Source organism: Lycium barbarum, chromosome 6 (assembly GCF_019175385.1).
Source record: "Lycium barbarum isolate Lr01 chromosome 6, ASM1917538v2, whole genome shotgun sequence".
Taxonomy (NCBI): Eukaryota; Viridiplantae; Streptophyta; class Magnoliopsida; order Solanales; family Solanaceae; genus Lycium; species Lycium barbarum.
The window spans coordinates 2,106,926-2,120,675 of NC_083342.1; the positions used below are offsets into that span (position 1 = coordinate 2,106,926).

Sequence of the window (13,750 nt, forward strand, 5' to 3'; positions counted from 1 at the left end):
AAGTTGTATGAAATTTTCATGGTCAAACACTAATTTTTGAAAAAAGTGAAAAAAAATTTCGGGAAAAAGTGAATATTTTTTATGGTCAAACGGGTCCTTAATATACTCTCGTTAAAAGTGGTGCAATATACCCCTGCCGTTATACAAATAGTGCAAATATACGTTTTTGTTGGCATTTTTTTTCCTTTAGCTTGTTTTTTAATTAAGAAAATGCCACATGGCTTTAAAAAAACAAGTCTACCTATTTGTTTAACGGCACATGATATATTTTTTTTATGGGTCGGATTTGATTCGATTAAAAAAATGGCTAGACTTATTTTTTATTTAAAGCCAAGGAGATTTTTTTTTAAAAAACGAACGAGACAACCCACAAGAAAAAGAATTGTCTCGTGACTTTAAAAAAATAAGCCTGTTAAAAAAATAGATAATTTAAAAAAAAATTTGACTACAAAAACGATAATATTTACACTATTTATGTAACGGTTATATTTGCACTATTTATGTAAGAGTATATATTAACCACATTTTTTAAGAGAGAAGAGAGATATACTTGCTGTACGCAAAGTTAAAGGTTGTAATTGCACATTTTCTCAAGATTTCTCATTCCAAAAAAAGTGTGACGCAGGTGGCCGCCTCCTGCCCGCCAACCGAAATAGTAATAAGTACACTGACTGCTATCCTAATAGAAAAAAAATCTGATTTTTTATTTTCCCAACTTTTTAATATTAATATCAGTGAAACCCCAAAACTTCTTAGCCGCCATTACTGTTTCAAGATTGGTTCTTTTTAGTACCCACTTTGTTAATTTGCATTGTTTCTTGTTTTTGTAAGTGTTAAAAATGGTTGTGGGTGTTCTTGCTTTACAGGGATCTTTCAATGAACATATCGCAGGTATCCGTTTTGTATTTTCTTTCTTTGTGTGTTCTTTTGTAGATGTTTTGTGTTTGTGGGGCTTTTCTTGATGTGTACATTCAAAACTCTCTATAACAACTTTGTTTGTTCCGGTATTTTTGGCTGCTATAGTGAATTGTTGTTACAGAGAAAGTTAAATCCGTTCCACATAAAACATGGCTGTTATAGTAAAGTGTTGTTATATATGGATATTATTATAGAGAACATATAATATAGTAACATAATACCAAAGATTGGTTCCACATAAAACATGGCTTTGATAGCAAAGTGTTGTTATGTAAGTATGCTGTTATACAAAACATATAATATAATATAACATGAAAGATCGGTTCCAGTTTGCATTTCTTGTCCTTGTGCCGAGGGTCTACCGGAAAGAGCATCTCTACCTCCCAGGGTGGCGTACACTCTACCCTCCCCGGACACCACTTTGTAGGATTTCACTGGTTTTGTTGTTGTGGTTGTATGAAAGATCGGTTCCACAAAAAACATGGTTGTTATAGTGAAGTGCTGTTATAAGGATGCTGTTATAAAGAACATATAATATAACATAAGATGAAAGATCGGTTCCACATAAAACATGGCTGTTATAGTAAAGTGTTGTTATACAAGTATGTTGTTAAACATATAGTATAACATAACATGAAAGATGGGTTCCACATAAAACATGACTGTTATAGTAAAGTGCTGTTATATGAGGATGTTAGAGAGAACATATAATATAACATAACATGAAAGATCAGTTCCACAGAAAATAGGACAGTTATAGTAAAGTGTTGTTATATAAGGATGCTGTTATAGAGAACATATAATATAACATATCATGAAAGATCGGTTCCACATAAAACATGGCTGTTATAGTGATGCGCTATTATATAAGGATGCTGTTATAGAGAGGTCTGACTGTAAGTGTTTTCTTTTGATTAGCTTTGAAAAGATTGGGGGTGAAAGGCGTGGAGGTGAGAAAGCCAGAACAGTTGCAGAATGTGAGCTCCCTTATCATCCCTGGTGGTGAGAGTACCACTATGGCCAAGTTGGCCGAGCTTCACAATCTGGTAACTCTCTCTCTATCTCTCATCTTTTTTTTTTTGGCTAACGCATGGCATCATTTGGTAGTAATAGGTGAAAGATAGGTTTATTGAACACTGGTTAAATGGGTGTCATACTTGAGAATTGTAAATTGGTGTGGTAGTATGAGATTTAGTGAGGCGGAGTGGTGTGCTAAGATGATTAGGATCCTTCCATCCTTATAGCCAGTTTAGCCAAGCTTTTGATAAGCCAAAAGTGCTTATTTTCTTTAAAAAGTGTTTATTTTAGAGATTTGAGGTGTTTGGCCCAGCTTTTAGGAAAAAAATTAAGTGATTTTGAGCAGTAACAAAAGTAGTTTTTCAGAAGCTAAAAAAAATAGCTTTTCACCAAAAGCACTTTTGGAACCTTGGCCAAGCACAAATTGCTACTTTAATAGTACCAAAATGTTTTTCAAATTGATTAGCCAAACACAAATTGCTTTTCTTGAAAAGTACTTTTTCGAAAAACACTTCTAAGAAAATACTTTTTAAAATAAGCAGATTTAAAAGATTGGTCAAACACACTATATATGTGTTAGGTTCGAGCTGGGGAATGAAGAACCTTCTGTAGCAGTGCTTACTATATGGTGAAAATTTGATTAGTCGGCTCTGTGAAAGCAACAATAAAAAGGTAAGATTTTGGGGAAGCTGTATTTGAGGTTGAGGTGTATTTGTGTAGTTGTTTTTGTTAGGGAAGCTGTAGTTCTAGAGAATTCACACAGCATTGCCCCAACTAGTTTGAGATTGAAGAATAGCAGAGGGATTGTCTAGAACCATCGACAAACTACGGGATTTGATTTGCAGAGCATTATGAGAAGTATTGAGTGTAAAAGGTTGCGTTTTGCTAATTTTATATTATTTAGTAAAAGGGTTGCATTTTGTGTTTGGACCTGCTCACTTATAGTATGGTCTTGTCTGTTAATTACCAACATTTGTCCCTTCTGTTATTACAGAATAAATTGTGATTTTATTGGACATTTGTTGTTGCATTCTTTGTTAGGGATATCTTGGTATAAGTTTGGATGTATTGATGCATAATTGTACTAATTGGTATCAGTTATTGTGCTTGGTATAATTTTGTCCATATCAGCGTAATCGTGTTTCTAATTGCAGTTCCCAGCTCTGCGTGAGTTTGTTCAAATGGGGAAGCCAGTGTGGGGGACATGTGCAGGCCTCATTTTCTTGGCAAATAAAGCCACTGGTAAGTGTTCAACTCCATATCTTGCTGTACAGTTTAGGGCAACCCTTGCAGAGTTTTTGCTGCTTATCTTCTTAATTTAATCTTATAATGTCAGATTATCGGTTCATATATCTTTTCCGAAAAACTATTTTGCAGTCTTTAGAATCCAATTTGCGTGTCTGTTGATTAAATTGACAGGTGTTTTGTATAAACCATAGGAATTGCATTTTATTAGTAAACAAAGCTTTAGTCAAGGATACTTTTCTCTCCCTTTTAAAGATCCACATCAGCTCTATTCTTTGTTTTAATATCACACGAGAGCCAGCTGATCTGGTTAACTCTACTCGATCAGCAGCCTTTCGGTCAGCACCCCTCTTGCTTTCCACCTTAAGAAACAAATACTGTCATAAATCATAATATAAGCATCCTATTTCGACTGCGAGATGTCATTTGAAAATGAGGAAAAATCTGAACTATATTAAATTTCTATGAAGTTGATAATAGTATATATTTTTCTTAAAAGATGAATTTGAAGTATTTCAAACGGCAACGACTGTCGTGTCACTCTCTGGAAACAAGGAAATATTCTAATATCTCCTTTGGTAGCACGTGAAGATCCATATTGGTTACTATGGGGAAAATATTCTAATATTAGGGGGCATATCTTTGTCACCAGTTCTGATAGACGATCCAGGATTCACCATCTACTTCACCACCAAAAGAAGGATGATAGTAGACTCATTCCTAGATACATTTCCTAGTTTTCATTTCCACCACTGAAGTTGTAACTTCTCACATCCATTCACAAAAACGCTTTTTACCATACTGCAAGCCAACTCTAGTCCGGTTGTCAACATTCTCCAAAAAAAAAAAACTTTAGTCCGGTTGTCAAAATAAGAATAGAAGAGATGATTATTTTCTTGAAGACTGAAGACAAAAGCTACAGATATAGACATCAGAGGTGTGAAACCATGGTGATTAATGGTGGTAAAAGGGGACAAATCACAGCAGAAAGCTGTCTCAAAAGACTAAAAATTTCGTGTGATCTGTGTAGATTCAGCAAAAAATACAGCACATTGGAAGACAATTATCCATATAGTTGAAATTATGGTTTAGTCATGTTGTATGTTACTTTAGGTCCAACATTCATCTAGAAGTCTTTTAGCTTTGCAGGGATGGCAAATTTGTGTACCAGTAGAAAATGTAGAAAACTTTTAGTGTTAGAGAACCTAAATTTTTGGTTCAGTAAGAAAAAAGAAGAAGCTAAATTTCTAAATATCAGATTGAGATGGGTCTAAGTGGACTGGCATGGATGATGAGGATTCATACACCCGATCCAAATTAGCTATAGGTCATGCTGCTGTTGTTGAAGACAAAACTACTGAATACATGCTCATTGGACCCTCCCCTAGGCTGATGAATCACTATAATCTAGTTCACCCATGTATTATTTCACAGATCCTGTGAACTTTGTACTTCGATCCTCATTTTTTCCACATGTAGGGCTTCATTTGGGCAAGTGATACGCTAAAATTACACCTATTAAATGGCGTAAAGCGGACGATGTCAAATATAGTAACCCAACTAGGTTGGGGTCGAATCTCACAGGGAATATGGTGTGAAAAGGTTGCTAATGTTGTGTATTACTTGACTTTCGGTCTTTGTTCGTATTCCAGTAAGTTTGTATTTTCTACTAGCTATCTTGATTGAATTGTAATTAATTGGATAAAAGAAACCAAGGTTGTGTCCCCTTTAGATGAAGTGTAATGCTACGGGTGTTAATATGATATACTTCTAATAGATTGATGTATGAATGCACTTAACATCTAATTGACTTCCTAGTATTTCCCAATAGTTAGAAAGTATTTCTCTTTATGATTTTTCCAAATATAAAAGAGTTGATAATGTGCCAAGTAAATTCCTCTTATTCCTAAGTGACTTTATTGAACGAGGGTTAACGTGTCGAGTTCTTGTTACTTGTCCCTAACAAACCCTACTCACCTTCCCAAGTAAAGAAAAGTTTATGCCTTAAGTTAATGTTTGCAACCATCGACTAACATTGAAGAATGAAGAAAAGTAAACCCTAACAACCCATTATGCATATATCAATAACAAACACCCATCATTGGGTTCACAACCTTAGTATTAAATTTAGCTACTCATAGTATTGAACGCAAAACAGAGTATTGAAGAAGTCATTAATGCTTACAATTGAGTAAAGAAGATGGAAAAGATGAAATCTTGTCGTCAAAAGCTTCAACAACCAAAGAGTATTCAATGCTAAGGAATTAAAGTCTAAACTTGATGATGAATCATACACAAAACCCTACGATAAACTATTTATAAGGTCCCAAAAACGCGGAATTAAATCTGACAATAGTGCCCCTGGCGGAATTAGATACGGCCCGTACAATGAAGTACAGTCCGTATAACCAAGTACGGTCACTAAATTTGATCTTCTAGGTCAACATATACGTCCCACTTATACGGCCTGTACAATGAAGTACGGTCCGTATATCGCTTTGTACTTGTCTTCCTTCAGTTCTTCATCTTCAAAGTATGAGACCAAATACGGCCCGTATAAATATAGACGGTCCATAAAAGTCAACCGTATCCAGCATCTTCCAATTTGAACTTTCTGTTTCTTGCTCTTCTTAAATACGATCAGTAGTATGGCCCGTACAACTATGTACGGTCCGTGCTTCTCTCATTTGTGGCCAGTTAATGCAATTTCCTTGTTTTTGCCCTTTGAACCATCAATGACCTGAAACACAACAAACAACACAGACTTGCTTAAAAACAAGTAAAACTTATCGTCAACAGGTATCAAATGTGCCATAATTCTGCGGCACATCGGCAAGCTAACTCAATCTGGTTTATAATTGACGGAGTTAAGAGTTTTGTCTTTTAGGGAGTAGTCTAAGATAAGATGACTCTGACCTTTCCTTCTATGGAACCGGATGTGAGCTTATTGCTACTAATCTTACTTAAAGTGAGTCCATAGGAGTGGACACATCAATAGCAGCAGATGTAGAGGAAGAAATCCTTGCTTTTTGGACTAAGATGCTGACTTTGTGCACCCAAGGGTGCGAGCAGTCAATGAAGTGGGTTGAGAATCATGAGGTCCTCTGATTTAAATTCGAGCGGAGGCAAAAACACTAGGTGATTTCCTCCTATTTGTCTAGGCCTTGGTGGATAGAGTTACCCGGTACTTGTGCTGGTAGGAGGTAGCACATACACTGTGAAATTAGCCGAGGTGCACGCAAGCTAGCCCCAGATACCACAATTGTCAAAAAAAAAAAAAAAAAAAAAAAGAAAAAACTAAGATGCTGACTTTGCCTTGAAAAAGGCATGAGAGGAAGGACTTGACCTTCATTTAGTACTATTCCACCAATAAATATTATTTTAAACCCTTTTGCAATTTTCAAAAATTCAAATTCTTATAGCTATTCAAATCTTAAACCTTGATGTGATGTTCTCTTTAGCAATCTAACTTTTAAACTATTGCTTTAGATTTTTTTTTTTAATGGCTTTAGATTTTGTTCCACTACCATACACAAATTAAATTAGCCTTTTAAACTCCGTATACAGTCAACTATATGAGGGAGTGTTCCCTTTGATCTAATTTTCACTAAGAAGGAAAGTATCAGGAAATTATTTAATGTCTTAGAGCCTATTTGGATGTGCCTATAACTTATGGCTTATAAGCCATGTTAGGAATGCTAAGTTATGGTTTTTTGGCTTATTTTTATTATTTTGGCTTAAAACCAATTACTTAAAAGCACTTTTTTATTTTACCCAGATACTTCAAAAATGCTTAAAAACCATCTTGGTCTAAAAGCGTAAAATAAGTCAATCCAAACAGGCTCTTAAAACTTTTCTGGGGATGCTACTGCGCATTTGTGGAGTTCAGTAAGACCCCGTACTATTTATTTCTGTCATTGCTAGACTTTCTAGTGTAAGTAGTGGAGTTTGTTCCCCGCTTCCTTTGCTCCAGTGGCACCAATCAAGAATTCGATATAGAAAGAAAGATTGATTGGTGGACCATTAAGTCCTCTATCACTTAAAGGCAGATAGCGGAAAGGTGAGCAGATATAGCATTAATTTTCATCATCGTCTAGCTACCGGATGAGTAAATTCTATCATTTGTGAGCTTTTGTTTTTCATTTCATCATGTCAAACTTTCACATTAAGCTTTTACTTGTAAAGGTAAAGCATTGCCACATCTACTGATCTCAATAACATTAGGCAATTAATCTAAAGGCACCTATGAGTTTCACAATTTTTGAGGAACTGTGGTCTCCTTTTTTTTTTTTTTTTTTTTTTTGGGTATTAATTTTGTTTCATTGTTCTAATTATTTGTAGAGTAATGTGCACCCTTTCCACTCTTCCCGAATAAAATTAAGCTCTTTTTGTCTGGACTAGTAATCACAAACTCGTATTGATGAACCTTCTTAATATTCTTTACCATATTGCGGCAAAAAATCTTATAGCACATCCTATGGCTTCTCTTTTCAGGGCAGAAAACTGGAGGACAGGAACTAATTGGGGGCCTTGATTGTACTGTCCATCGAAACTTTTTCGGGAGTCAGGTAAATGAGTGGTTACTCCTCAAGTTCTCAATAGATAACCAAGAATGGAGGAAATTGATTTGCATAGATAAACAAACACTCTTACCATGTTTATTATTCCCCCCGTCCCAATTTATGTGGCACTATTAAGATTTTGAGAGTCGAATTTTTTTATTTTGACAGTGCATTTGGACATGGAATTTTTAAATTTTTTATAAAAATTTATATATTTGGAAAACTACGTAAAAAGTACTATAAATCACAAATTGATCATTTAAAATATTTAAAAGAATATGAAAAGATCGTGGTCAAAGAAAAACTCGTTTGACTCTCGAAATTTGAAAGGTGCCACATAAATTGGGACAGAGGCGGTAGTTACTAGAAAGAGGAGCGGCCGGCCGCCGGGGGGGGGGGGAGCATGTTTATAACACCCCCTACCCCCCCACCCCAAATTAAATGACATATGCGACACAAGTAGTTAATGGTCTATCTATAACTAAGAGCTTTTGCAAGACCCTTAAACACAGCCCTGGGATATAGTTGTGGTTGTTATACCTACCAACTAGTTGGAAAAAGTGCTCAAAATTTAACGAATGAGTTGAAGTTGGTTTGTGTTATTAACTACTGTATACTAATGTAGCATTTTAATTGTCAAATTGAACAGATTCAAAGCTTTGAGGCAGAACTTCCTATTCCTCAAATTGTAGCTAAAGAAGGCGGTCCTCCAAGTTTTCGTGCTGTTTTCATCCGTGCGCCGGGAATCCTTGATGTGGGACCAGACGTTGAAGTGCTGGCAGACATTCCCCTCTCAGCCATTGAAACTATTAATTCCAATCCTGCTATTCAGAAGGAAGAGGTTTGCTTTTGTCCTTCATTAATGTGTCTTATAAATAAATAAAAAGTGCAATATGGATGTGAGGATAGGCATTCACTACGTGACCTATGCTCTAGATCACGTAGTTACCTGGCATAATATTTTGGTAAATGGAATCAAATTGAATATTTGTGTTTGCGTGGTCTTGCTTCATTTGCATTTGGTACTTGGATAATTCATAAATGCTACGACAACAACATAGCCAGTGTAGTCCCACAAGTGGGGTCTGAGAAGGGTAGAGTGTACGCAGACCTTACCCCTACCTTGGGAGGTAGGGAGACCGTTCCAAGGTAGGGAGACTGTTTCCGAAAGACCCTCGGCTCAAGAGAAAGCAGGGCAAAAAGTCAGCCAAGAATTGGTCAAAGTAAAGGAACCATGGCAAAGTACTGTAAATAAGCAGTATGAAAATAAGTAACAGTAAATGCAGCAAACTAATACGATAATCGATGTCTCTAGGTGTCACCATCCTGCTGCAACTTATCATGTAAAAGAAGCAGAATTCTTCATCCAACTTCTATGTTTCACAAGAGCTACATATATCTTTTATTGGTGAATCTGTTTTTTTTTTTTTCTTTGCTGTTACTATTTGGTCTCACACTTGTATTTGAATACTTAATATTATGCACTTTCGTACAATTTATAATTACATGGGAAATGTACACATTAACTGTGGATTTCTCAGGCTTAATAATACCTCGCGTTACTCATTAACATGTAAGTCAGGCTTCAAATATCCATGAAAACATTAAAAATATGTTATTCTTTAGTTGCTTTTGGGGGGAAAACTTTGTCAACTAAACTTCAAAAGATATTTGTGAGGTGGGCTTCGTTTATCTGCAACTACAAGTTATAAAACTTGATGCATGTGTAAAGAATTTTGTTTTCTATTGCGTCTACATTTGTCAAAAGATTACACTTGCCAGTAAGACTTGGTGGCCTGTTTCTGCCACTCGAAAACAATGAATGTGCTAACAAATTACAAGTTAATTTACAAACTCTGATTAAACTGAGTCTAACTCGTCGTAACAGAGGTATCTTGATTACAATAAACTAAGTTCTCTTGAATTAACAATATATGTTTCACCCTTCATCAGTTCTCATATTGCAACTTAATCTTTTACTTTTGCCAGTTGTTTAAATATATCAGCTCAGTGTGTTATCTTTTGATGCTTCAGGAGTCTACTGAGTCTGGAAAGAAAGTTATTGTTGCTGTAAAGCAAGGGAATTTACTAGCTACTGCTTTTCATCCCGAATTAACTGCAGATACTCGATGGTATGTGTGTCTTCTGCGACTAACACGAATGGTATCTATTACCCAAATTTATCATTTGTCCCCGAAAACAAATAATGGATCATAGTAGAAATAGAAAATAAAGTTCAGGTTCAAATACCATATCAACCAATATTTATCGAATTTGAAAAAGAAATTGAAAAGAAGACTTGCAAGAGGTTTTTGAACCAGAAGAGTACTACCCAATTATATCGTCATTTGCTTTTGCAGGCACAGTTATTTCTTGAAGATGGTGCCTGAAAATGAAGTAGGAACCTCTGCTATTGTTTCCACACCCGCCACATATCAAAGCTCTGTACAGCGACCAATTATTGATTTTCCCATATACCAATAACAGAAAAAAAAAAAAACGCTCAAGAAAGAAATGAAGATCATATAAGGTCAAATGACTGCTTGTTGCTATTTCTTGCTCATTGTTGCTTTATTACTAAACCTACATTCTAAATGCTGGACAGGAATTATTGATGCTATTCATTGTTGCACATAATAGTAAAGGATTTTCTTCCTGTGTGCCTCGAGGATCTTTATTCATTGGTTTGTGCATTAAATTTTTTTAAAAGCAAATTCCTGCAGGTTTTTCATTATTCAATCATACAATGGTAGAGAACATGTCCTATCTTCCCCTCACACCCCTCATCAGGGGCGGATCTACTAAGGGGAGTGTCACGCCACCCGCACACCTCGATCGAAACCTTATATATATATATGTGTGTGTGTATAAGATATAGTAGAGATATATAAATTTGGCACTCGTATTGACAAATGGTTGGCTGGTGCCGCTAATAGAGTCCCGGATTTTCCGCACAAAACGCACAGGATCGAATCCAGGCGTGTTAATTTTTTTTTTTTTTTGTAAAAAACTACTGTTTTCTACATTTAAAAACTACACGATATTTGATCTCCTTTTTTCTTTTTTTTCTCTTTCTATTTTGCGGCTTACTTTCTTTCTTTTCCTTGTTTCCACATTTCTTTTTCTTTCTTTTTCTTTATTTGCTAATGACTCTTTTGTTTTTTGAGCATTTATTGACTTTTTAAATTTAATTAATTCTTGCTTCTGTTTTTATAGTATTCGTAGTGTTCACTAAGTTTTTGTTTTGAGTACCTAAATATGCATTAACAATGAATTCTAGCTCTAGTTTTCATTATTTATTCTTGATTGAGTTAGACGATAGCTACAGGATATGAAAATTCATCGAGGAGAATTATAATGAATAATATATTTTTGTTGATATAGTAATACTGTTGAAGTTTTATGCTTTGTTCAAAATTGTCATAATTATTAAATTATTCTGTTTAGTTGACTTCTCTATATAAATTAAAAATACGAATAACCCGAACGGAAGCTAAAAGAAAATCAAGTCAAAGAACAAAATAGTTTGGTAATCAATTTGTCTATATATACCAAAATGAATAACCCGAGTCGAAAAAACAAATAACCCCAATCGAAGCTCAAAATAGATCAATTCGAAGTCTAAAATAGTGTGGCATCCGGAATCTCGAAATCTAGGTTCCGCCTCTGCCCCTCATCCACCCAAATGGGGGGGTGGGGGGGGGGGGGGGGAGAAAATTTTAAAAAGAACTGTGCGAGGGTAAAATTCACAAATAGCTACTCTTTAACACAGTGAAAAATAACTATTATTATGGAGTTTCAAATTTCACAGGTGAAACTCTATGACAAATTTCCTGGAGTTTCACATGTAACAAATATAAAACTTCATGACAATTGCCATTTCTCAAAGATCGGATTCGAAGTGGCCAGTGAGTGCTATTTCTAAACCATGCAAAGGCTGCATCATGGTCTTGCCAAATGTGGTTCCTACAGAAAAAGGAAACAAAAGGTGCTTCAAGTTTTCTCGCATCTGAGGACTAAAATTTTGAGGACAATGTTGAAATGGAATAATTACAGGTGCAGCTAGCTTGAGCTAGTTAATAGTTAAAACTTGTTAACACATTTTATAGATTCAATCAACTCCTACGTTGTAGTCTGTAGACCTCATTAAATGTTATCTTGTTTGAAGAGAAACTGTCCAAATTTGTCCTTGGCACTATCTGGAATTACTCAACTTTACTTTCCATTACATTCTTATCATTGTTGTTAGCAAATTCTCGTATTTGTATTTGTTCTCCCGCATGAAATGGGTGAACTTTACATGTCATTCTTCGAGAGAAAAGGTCCAAATTTGCTCATAAATTTTGACTATGCTTTAAAATTACACTAAGGTTGAAGCTCCATTAGAAGTCAAAAGAAAAAATGATTTATTTCTTCTAACGGTGAGGGTAATATTAGATAAAAAAATTTAACGCATGACAAAGTAGCTCATTTCCGTTTTGACAATTTTTCTTGTTTAAACATTTGATAAAAAATTTGATTTCGAGCTTCAAGATTTGTATGTGTTTTGTTACGATAAAATATACTCTTCCTTCAATTTTGGGTTAACATTGTTTTCTTTTGCAATTATCTGGACTGTAAACTTTATATCATATCTTCAACTATCACCAGACATTATTATGATTCTTTAACACACAAAAAATGATCAAAACACTACTGGCTTTGCCAAAATTCATCAGCTTTTAATTAAGAAAATTCAAAAAAATATTATTTATTCTCCGATCAAACAATACAACAACAACAACATACCCAGTGAAATCCCACAATGTGGGGTCTCCGATCAAACAATGTAAGTTAAAAATACATTATTTTTCGAAAAATCATACCCGAAAATTGGGTGGTTTCTAAGCAGGGTAAAGAGGAACTGGCTCTTTTGCTCAATTTTTATGGAGTAGTTTACAAATTTTAACAAGAAGTACATTGCAATTCTTACGTACAAGTGGCCAACTAGTCCATCCTGAGATTGTTGACATTACATTCATTTTTAACATCTAATCTACCGTATCACTTTCGGTAAAAAGCGTTTTACTTTCAAAATGAAACTTTTAGAGTGCTAATTTGGCAACAATGAATGTAGCATTTGTTGTACGTGTTTGACAGAACTTACTGCTTTGACTCAAACTCTATATTTTGTTAAAACTTATCTAACATGTCCATTTTATAAAGTTAGAACTCAATAACTTCAAATAAATAGAATTCAGAATCCGCTTATGCGAATCTAGACTAGACCGACTCTAAAGCTGATATCGAACTCCGAATGAGAAACAACGAAAACATCTATGTAAAATTATTAGCGACTTCCCCCCTCCCCCCGGGCCCCCCTTCCACTCATCACATGGGGTGGAGGGATAGGGTATTTTTTAATTTTAAAAAAGAAGTTGAAAGCAAGCAAAGCATTTATTGGAGGAGTAAGCAGCACGAAGGCCCAAAAATAGGGTGCATCAGCTATGTAACCAATTTTGTAAGCATTAAGCTGCTGACTTATGTAGGGTTTTTAGGATCTGAAGCACATCTTTTCAGATCTCAAAAAATGAACTTCGAGTACTATATGGTATCCTTATTATTAAATTTACGGGTTAATAGCATTTTTAGTCCCTTAATTACTAATAAATTTTAATTTAGTCCTTATGTTTAAACATATTTAACTTTTAATTACTTAAAATATGCAATTTTTGATCTCTTTGTTTGTGGCTATTCACAAATTATCAGAATTTTCTTTTATCTGTTGTGTTCGGGCAGCTTTTGTGCACCTCGACTGATTCCACGGGGCACCTGTCACCTCCCACCAGCTCAGGTATCGAGTAATTTTATCCACCAAGATTTGGATAGATAGGAAAAAATCACCTAGTTTTTCTTCTTTAAATTTTCAGAAATTAACCGTTTCATCATTTAATTACTCAAATCTTATGTTAAGTTTGTAGTGTTACTCTATATTTGAGGGCAATATACTTATAAAAATTGCATAAAGG

At 34.9% G+C, this 13,750-nt stretch overlaps 1 protein-coding gene across 2 annotated transcripts; it reads left to right on the forward strand.

Moving 5' to 3' along the window:
- The first annotated feature begins 560 nt into the window (after positions 1-560).
- Positions 561-10,404, forward strand: LOC132600432 (probable pyridoxal 5'-phosphate synthase subunit PDX2). Of its 2 annotated transcripts, XM_060313600.1 has the most exons (8): positions 586-662; positions 832-891; positions 1,837-1,964; positions 3,090-3,177; positions 7,675-7,748; positions 8,392-8,583; positions 9,777-9,874; positions 10,103-10,404. In XM_060313600.1, coding segments are annotated over exons 1-8 (765 nt in total). In that variant the 5' UTR covers positions 586-661; the 3' UTR covers positions 10,227-10,404. The 2 variants fall into 2 exon arrangements, with proteins under 2 accessions (XP_060169584.1, XP_060169583.1); XM_060313601.1 differs by having other exon boundaries at positions 561-891.
- Positions 10,405-13,750: the final 3,346 nt, after the last annotated feature.

Bases quoted from the DNA above. Each gene is read 5' to 3' on its own strand.
- LOC132600432 (XM_060313600.1), top strand. The intron at 1,965-3,089 runs GTAACTCTCTCT...TTCTAATTGCAG, and splicing joins TGGCCGAGCTTCACAATCTG to TTCCCAGCTCTGCGTGAGTT. The intron at 9,875-10,102 runs GTATGTGTGTCT...TTGCTTTTGCAG, and splicing joins TTAACTGCAGATACTCGATG to GCACAGTTATTTCTTGAAGA.